The 9265-nt window shown below is 35.2% G+C and overlaps 1 protein-coding gene across 2 annotated transcripts in view; it reads right to left on the reverse strand.

The window, feature by feature from the left end:
• LOC108692545 (myosin-VIIa) overlaps positions 1 to 8188 on the reverse strand; it is a 23301-nt gene extending 15113 nt beyond the window's left edge. The window contains exons 1-2 of one of the 2 annotated variants that reach the window (XM_018200848.1): positions 7664 to 8188; positions 3168 to 3214 (exon numbers count right to left, since the gene is read on the reverse strand). In XM_018200848.1, coding sequence (XP_018056337.1) covers positions 3168 to 3185 — 18 coding nt within the window. In that variant the 5' untranslated portion in view covers positions 3186 to 3214; positions 7664 to 8188. Of the gene's footprint in view, positions 1 to 3167; positions 3215 to 7663 lie in introns of those variants that run through there. The other variant, XM_018200849.1, reaches the window with a different exon arrangement.
• Positions 8189 to 9265: the final 1077 nt, after the last annotated feature.

Consider the following 9265-nt stretch of genomic DNA (forward strand, 5'->3'; position numbering starts at 1 on the left):
ATAAAATTATTCTCTCCGTAATTTTCATCATTCATTATATTCTAATTTCCTTATTGTATCGTCCGTAAATGTTCATTACGACACGATCATGATCGTTGCAATACAAAAGTGCTGTAACTTGGAATTTCCGTAACTTGGACATAATTATTCTGCAATTTTTATCTAAGCTATCTACAAATTTTTTGCTGAGTGATGATTTCAGACATTGATGGTTATTTCAAATAAGTAACGTTTTTCCACTCATAAGAATAGGATGGCTAAACAAATCATTGACGATACGTGAAAATTTATATATATATTGCGGCAAATTTGAATTGTAACTGATTATTGATGGCAGGTAATTTTATATACTAAAGATGATCAGATAAATGGTTGAAAAAACGTTACAAATATATTATTTTTGAAATAAAAGAAAATTAGGCAGACATCCAGCATTAGGCTTATACGCTCCTTAAATTACGACGAGTAGCCTCTTATTGTTATATAACACTTACATTATTGAGTGCGAAATTATATATTGATATCACTTTTTTATTTGTTCTGTCGACTGGAATGTATATATCGCACATGTTTCATTGGTCATCAGATGGAAATGTACAACGTGAATTGTCGAGGGTAAATGTGAGGCTGCTGCTGATAATCGTCGCCTTTCACTTGCCTTCGCGAAAAATGCGTTGCTTCTCATCTCTCGCTTATCACTGCTTCGTAGATTTACCAATTGACGTCTATCGGCGCGGCGTCAGGAACGCCGACATCAAGGAAGCCAATGGACCAAGTCCTCTTGATTTCTATAAATAAATCTCGCGACGCTCTCTATCCCGTTTTCCTTTTCTCCGAAAATGTTTTTTTTTCTTTCTCAGTCGACATAACTGTTAACGTAAGGCATCCCCATCTATACGATATATTATATACGATACTCATCATCGAGTTACAATATTAGATTACACTCGAGAACAAGAATAGATTAAAATGAATTAAAATTGTTTTAATGCATTACTTTAAATCCATGAAAATAAATTGAATGGATTGAATCCGAGCTGATACTAATTCAATGTTCGAAAAAAAAATTCATTTAAGGATTACAAATTTTATTCTTAAGACATTTATAATAATTATATTTGAAATTAACTACTTCAAATTGATTGAATTAAAAAATGCCTTAGTGGGATTCGAGAATCTGGAACCTCTGTTTGGATTATAAATCTTCTACGTTACCTGCTATACCACTTCTTCAATTGGTAAATACGTTGTTCATTCTCTACTTCAATTACAACTAGCTAAACTAGTAACGAAATTATATAGATATAATAAAAATATCATCATTTAACAGATATAATAAAGTATAAACAATTTACATTAACCTAATATTTGGGTTGTGTTCGACTTGCGAGTCTTCACATCATTCATTTTATTTCTAATCAAAGAGAAACAAAAGAATATAGCTCAGTTATTTTTACGTTACAATTTTTTTTAACTTCGTTGGAGTAATTAAAATAAAAAATTTCCTACTTATAATTTTGAATAATTTAAATAGCATTTATGATCCATTTTTAAATAAAAACTTCTTTTATTCAATTAGATATAAAAACTACATTTCGTATTCAGAATATTGAATTGAGCAGTATTCCCCAGAAATTGCTGATATTATTTTTGAATTTAACTGAATTAAAAAACTATACTTTCTATTCACAATTCTGAATTGAGTATTACGATTGTACACAGAAAATGCTAATATTATTTTTAGATTGATATGCTCTATGCAATTAACTAACTATAAATGAATAAAAATATATTTAGGATTGAAAAAGCATAGACATCTGCTTTATGCAATTCCTATAAATGAATAAAAATGCATTCAGGATTGAAAAGGATTCATTTTAACTTTCATGAATCTGAATTCTATTTCTGAAAATCTGAATCCATTTTAATCCATTTCAATCCATTTTCATTTGCTGGGCGCCCTCCCATCGTTCTTTGTCTCAATCGCCGTCGATCGAGACATAAAAGTTATCAAATTCGAATTTCCGAAGTAGTAGACTTGATAGTTTACTGCAAAATTTTTCTTAAATTCGATTAAGTAAATATTTATTCTTGTGGTCTTATCACCGCGGTTAATTGTCACGCTGACCTCTTCTTCGCGCTTCGCTTCAACAGGTGCTTTATTATGTTACGTCTTATTTGTTATTTCCAGTCATTCAAATATCTAAATATTCCCTAATTATTGCCCTCGTCGGCATGGCAATTATTTCGTTCGAAAAATCATTGGAACGATATATAGTATCAGAATAACGCGATGCGATGCGTCTTTTTTTTATAAAACGTTCGTGTGAAATAACCGGTCAAGTCCGATACGCTAGACTCTTGCTCTTGCAATCAAATATTCCCTATATTTTATAGATTTTCAAATCTAGATCATATTTATCGGAATGTACGAAAATATAATAAAAAGAAATTGCGAATAAAGAACACGCGTACATAGCGCATCGGAGTGACTAGTGTGACTTGCAATTAGCGCGATGGCGTACATTATCATTGTTTACAACGCGAGAGAATGCGACGATTCTTGGCTGTTTGGTTATTTTCACTCGTCACAGATTCCTACTGACCGTGTTCGAGGAGAACGACGAGGAAAGCGGTAAATGTAATGGATTAAGCCGCGCGAGAGATCTACCGTACGCGCGCGCAGCTTTATTCGAATTTACTTATTGTTAATTTCCCCTTTCACAATATTCGATTGGCTAGCGCGCTTATACGTAAATTTCTAGCGCTTTTCTCCCGCAGGAAATTGTTTGCTGTACATACCATTGACAAAGTTACAAAAACGCGTTTTGAAGCGCGTCCTCCGCATCGGAGGACATCGAACCTACCTAAAGCGTCGTCAACAATAGCAGTGGATTAAGAAGTAGGCGTAGAAATCAATCATTCAATCATGGTCGACTGAGAAAAAAATAATAAACTATGATAAAGATAATAAACTACTGCTACTTCTCATTGTAGACCACGCATAATATTTTTGTTTTGAATATAATGCGTTTTCATGGCGATTAGAAATTAATTTATCGAATAGAAATCTACCTTTATGTCCTTATCTCGTGTAGATTACAGCAAGATAAAAATAATACGCAAATAAGGGAAATGTTTACATGAGTGCTTAAGAACCAACTTACCCGTGTGACGATGACCATCTCTTAAGTCGTGGTTGTCGGCACTTCGCCTAAAACAAATAAAAAATATATATATAAATATATCGAGTGCTGCATTCATATACAATTTTATCTAGTGGTAGATGACCTGCACAAATTGCACAGAAGTCTATGAATTTTATGGCCTATTACGCATGTACATATGAATATGTAATAAAGTCTTGAAAGACATAAGAAAAGATACTCGCGAGTGAGAATTTTAGAAGCTACTACCTGCAAGGGTACTCAATCCTCGAGAATCTGACATTATACGCGTTGTAGATGCATGTCGCTGCATCTATTAAGCCTATTCTATAAATATTCAATAGAGGATCACAAGCCGTGTAAAAAATTAGCCAATCATAATCGATTATTTTTTTCATTACTTAACTGTGATTGGCCAAATTCTTACGGCTTAAGGCCATGGCACATAAAAGACTTAAGGCAGTAAGACGTAGGTAAGCAGTAAGGAAATCAACATGTTTGACTGTTTACTTTACGTTATACTTTACGGATTCTACTATAATTGATCAATTAGCTTACTGCAGCTTATGCTCAATTTACCGCTCAAGTTTTTTTGTGTAGTTTTTTTGTCATGGCCCTTTTGGTTTGCGACCCTATTGTAGAACAGGCTTTAGAGGAGAGGCGTCTCGCGCCACGCTTGTCGGAGATGTCTGGTCGATCACCGTTAGCGTGCGGAAGCATCGCAAACCTGTTCGCAAAAGTGGGTTAGACAGTTTGCGTTACCGTGCCATACGGCTCCGTCGAGAATCTCCCTCAAGATCTCTCTCTGTGTCTTTCTCTCTTTTCTAGCACAACCATCTGCAGTTCCAATACCACTGCACCGCGTTATCATGAATCGACGAGCTTCATATAATATACATATTAGATGTAGTAAAAAGAAATCCATTATTTTTGCATGAAATTGAATGGAAAAATAATGGATTTCTTTTTATTACACCTAATATATTTCAAGAAATTCAAGAGGAAAAGGCATTCTTTTCAGCGCGATGAATCTTCCATGAATAAAATCCATCATATTAGAAGTGATGTTATATTATTTTTCGTTCTTCACATAAGGCAGAATTTTCAGTTTAAAATTTATAATAATAAATCGATTGTAAATTAAAAAAATATTTCTCCAGATTAATTTAAATTTTTTATACAGTACGATGCACACTTTTATCTCAATCCCACGTGAGGATGAGATTTATGATTTCACTCGTCGAGATCATGTAATGAGGACTTTATCGCGATAATGTGTCATACAATGGCTCTGTAGGTTATACAATCTACATTTAACGTTACGAGGAAACCGACAAAAGATTTCAACAATTTCCAAACGGATTGCGCTGACAGAGTTTATCGAAACGAGTTATAAAATTCAACGTGATTGATGGAACGTGTCAATTGGATGTATCCATCCATTGATTTGTGATTATACAGGTATAGCAAGAAATATAAATAGAGAAGATAATATTGTTCGTGGATTGCTCTAAACGAATAAATACATATATCCAGCTAAATATTCATAGAAAGTTCGATTTGCATTCCCAATGTGCCGAATATTGCGGCACAGTGTGAAAGAATCGTCACAGAATATACAAATGTCGACGAAATGTTCAGATTCATCATTCTACGAATATTCCTTGTATATTTCACGAAAATCGCGAGCGAACGAGCAGTATGTCTCCGCCGACAGAGGGCTGCGGCGGGGAGCATTTACTCGTTAACAAGAATCATCTAGGAAAGAATATAAGGAGCGCAGCATTTCGTTTGTAAAATAAACCCTAAAATTGGATTTCAAAGTGAAAGTATGAAGTGTATTTTTCAGAGCAAAATTTTGTTTAAAAATTGATTGAAGGATGATCAGACATGGAATTTCTGGAAAAATTAAAATTTTGCAAAACATATATAGAATATTCTTTTCGGAATGTTTTTTTGGAATTTTAGGAATCTTATGAATATTTTGAATATTTCAGGAATATTTAGCATTAACTCTGTGTGTGTGTGTGTGTGTGTGTATGTGTGTGTGTTGTGTATGTTTGTCATCGAGGTAGTTGATAATTTGTTGCTTTTAGCGAGCGCATGAGACAAAAAGAGAGAACTGACTTTCTTAAGATTCAAATAATACGATTACATAATAGTTTTACAAATTAAAATTGTTTTTATCTCTTGATTTTTTATTTTCTTCATATTGTCACTATCCTAAAAAATGATTTAATCCAGAAAAAAACGTCATTCTTTAGAAAATGTAGATCTGTTTTTTAAATCTTACTACTACAGGTTAAGAGGGAGACCCTATAAAGATTAAGAAAGAGAAATGATGAGAATCAGTTGGCTGACTATTTTGTTTAGTTTAAAATTCTAATAAAGCTCCTAGCATTTTTCTGCCGCTAATTACGAATGCGTTACGTTATCATTTATGCGAGCAACCATCTTAATATTGTCATCGATCTAAAGTCATATTTTAATTTCATACTTCGTATTACATATTATGTATTATCGTTAATAATACATATCATGAAATTTTTGTCAATTTTAAATTATTGTTGCGATGTTAATTATAGAAAAGAAAAATAGATTCGAAGAGTGTATGTGTGTGTGCGTGTGTGTATACGCCGCGTCGATTTGTTTCGCGAATGTTTGAATTATAAGATGACTGTTTTAATTTTATAGGCGGGCATTCTTGTCTCGCCATGAACTTGAAGCACGGGCGTGAGCACAGAGCAGTCACAGTCATTGACTTTGAAAATATCTATGGAGAACGGTCAGTGGCGTAGGCGCCACGCGGGAGACTTTAACGAGTGATCAAACGAGCGCGGAGGATCGAAGATCACATCGGGAGAGCCCATACAATTTACGCGGTTTTTCTTTTTATAACTCGTCCTCTCGAGAAGACGTAAAAATACACTGTAGAGATAAGTCAAGGAATTGTCTTCCAGAAGCCGTATTTCAGTTTGCATTATAGTTACAGTCTGCTATAGTATGACCTGTATGATAGCAATCAGTATTAGTAATAATACGTACCGATATCGTAGTGATTAATCGTTTTAATTAATTAATGATATATCGATGTGCGGTCAATAGAAAATTGTTAAAAAGAGATAAAGATAACGTTTGTTCTTGAGGCGAATATTGTTATCAATGTTAATGTGTGTATGTACAGGGTATCTTATTTGCCATAGATTCTTTCAGCAATTCGGGATCGATTACTTTTGCGTTTTACGAGAAGATCAAGGAAGTCAATTCCAGTTTATAGTATATTTTCAATTATTATGATTATCCTTATGTTCAAATTTCAAATTAAAATGTTATTAAAGCGAATTTCAGAACTAAAATTAACTAGAGTAACAAATATGTTTCGTATCGTAATCTAAAAAAAGACTTTCGATCGTTTTGAGATCTACTTACGAAGAAACGATCACTAGATTCTGTCGGAGAATCAATTATTAAAAAATAACTTGTGACACATTAAAAATAAATTGAGACACTCTGTATAGATAAACGAAGAGTCAAGTGAGCCTGTAATTATAGTTTTATCTCTCTCTCTCTCTCTCTCTCTCTCTCTCTCTCTCTCTCTCTCTCTCTCTGTCTCACACACACACGCGCGCGCACGCGCGCACGCACGCACGCACACACACACACACTCTCTCTCGTCGTCTACTTATCTCTACTATCACACACCTATCGCTTGCGACATTCGCACGCGTACTTGTATCGAAGCAATTCGTCACACTTAACTTTTTTTTTTATTAAAGCGACCGTCTCTCGCAATAAGATGCATTCGATTCATGCGACAATAGTCGTGGAAAGCGTGAAGCATTATTATATGGCATTTAGATTTAAAATTAGAAAGGACAAAACTCAAGAACTTGATTTACCGGTAAATGCAGTGCGGTATTAAATAAAATTTATTTTCGCACATTTAAATGAAAATTTATAAAATCAGCCTGGAAAAACCTGGAAATTTTGTTAATCACTGCAACCTGACCACACTAATCGATTCTCGTGAACATGAAACTTATTTTAGAAAAGTTCTCATCACTGTTATTATTTCTTCCGAGAACTTCCATTCAAGGAATAATTCAACATTCGTGCAACTTCTTTGAGGAGTTATAATTATATTTCTTGAGAAACAAACTATCAAGAGAAATAAGCTATCAGAAATGTTCGAAACTTAAATTGTTATTTTTCCCAAGTAACATGCAAGTTGTTGATCTTTTCTAAAGATCTGATTATCGTTACGATTATCACGCGTATTCATTCCCGAAATGATCAAGCAACCGAATGTTCCTCCATTCCGCTTCATTTATCTGAAATATTCGCATCCGCCCTGTTTGGTGAATTGTAGGAATAAGCTCTCGATTGCAGACCCGATTCTCGAGACTGCAATCGGAGTATTCGGAGCAATGACAGAAGGCACGAAGGAACACGTTATCCTTGCATGAATCGCCAACTTGCTACCACCACGTACATACCTGTTGCGAGTAACGAGAAACACGACGAGAGCGGCTATATGTCGGCGGCACGCTCCATTAAGAGACACTACACTGGCACTAGACTTCCGATGAGTGGCTCGATTTTCATATCCTCTCTCTTTGGAGATCAGCACGATGAGCACGGTCGAGCGAATAAATAAGTAAATAAATAAATAAATAAATAAATGGACAGATGGATGAGATGCGTCGTGTAATGATGGAGACTAAACGTAAGCGAGCACAAGATAATCGAGGTAAGATCGCAGGAGCGAACACAACCGGTTGCGACCTGGAGAGTCGCGTGGTAGAGCTCACGAAGAGCGATCGTCGTCGTCGTCGTTGCCGTTCCGGAGGATGGAATCACGGTGAACCGGCACATTAATACGTCCGCTCAGCTTCGGAGTTCGGTTCGGCTGGGATCGGGTGTGCCAGTCTACAGTGCCAAGTGTCCAAGTGCCAGGTGGAAGCTGGCTGAGCGCGAAGGTGGTGGTAAAGTCTTACACGCTTCGGACCGCTTCGGGCCACTTCCCCTGTCCCCACCGCGCTCGCACGCTCGCTGCGGCGCGGCGGAGACGAGGGCAAGGGGATGGTACTTTGATCCAACCACTGTACGTACACAACCAACTGTGACGGACCGACTGGTGGTCGTCAGCGTTCGCCAAGTCGAATCGCTTCCTGCAGTCAGGTAACAGATTATCTATCTCGCCACTCACCTGGCATATGTATACCCCGCGCTTGCGATTTCGTCTATAATATAGAATCGGCAAAAAAAACTGATAAGGTGCGTTTGGCAATGTAAATCCGAGATGCGAATTAGCAGATGGCGAGCTTGATCACGTGATCTTCGAGCAATCCGAGTGAGAGAGGCAATCAGCCAAGAATTAATTCCGAACGCTACAGAGCTGTAAACTGTCCTTTAAGGTTCGATTATAAAATGAAATTATTTATTTTTATGAATAAATAAAAAATACCTTATTAATTGAACATTTCTTCCGCTTTTTACTAGAAACTAATAATAGTCATATACTAAAAATAGATCGTTACACATGAATGTAGCAGCAAGGTAGCTCATATGCAAGTTGTGTTTTCTTAAAAGAAAATACTACATTGCAAAATAAATTTCTACAATTTATAAATTATTTCACTTGATTTATATTCATTAGAATCTTTAATATATTAGTACAGTTTGATTTTATTTCATTCTATATGTGCAACATAAGTTTCGATCTAAAAATTAACTAGCAAATTCTTTGCTTTCAAATACGTAACTTCAAATTCATAAAGAGGAAAAGAATTAAAAACTTACTTTCCTCATTAATTATTGTACATTGATGTACTCCATCAATTTCTATTTGATAGTCAGCATTTGAGACTCAGACATTATAACAATTCAAATATACTATTTGTAAAATAGAAGTATTAAAAGAGATAAATGTACATTATGTGTTAACGAATCAGTTGGATACATTATCATAAATATAGGTTATAAATTTAATTCAGGCGCGAAAATCTGCATTAGCTCTACGAGCTCGATTTTTGAATCCGGAGTGAATCGAGCAACGATTGGCTCGATATATATATATGTATATATATATATATATA

The sequence above is a fragment of the Atta colombica genome, unplaced genomic scaffold, assembly GCF_001594045.1.
Source record: "Atta colombica isolate Treedump-2 unplaced genomic scaffold, Acol1.0 scaffold76, whole genome shotgun sequence".
Taxonomy (NCBI): Eukaryota; Metazoa; Arthropoda; class Insecta; order Hymenoptera; family Formicidae; genus Atta; species Atta colombica.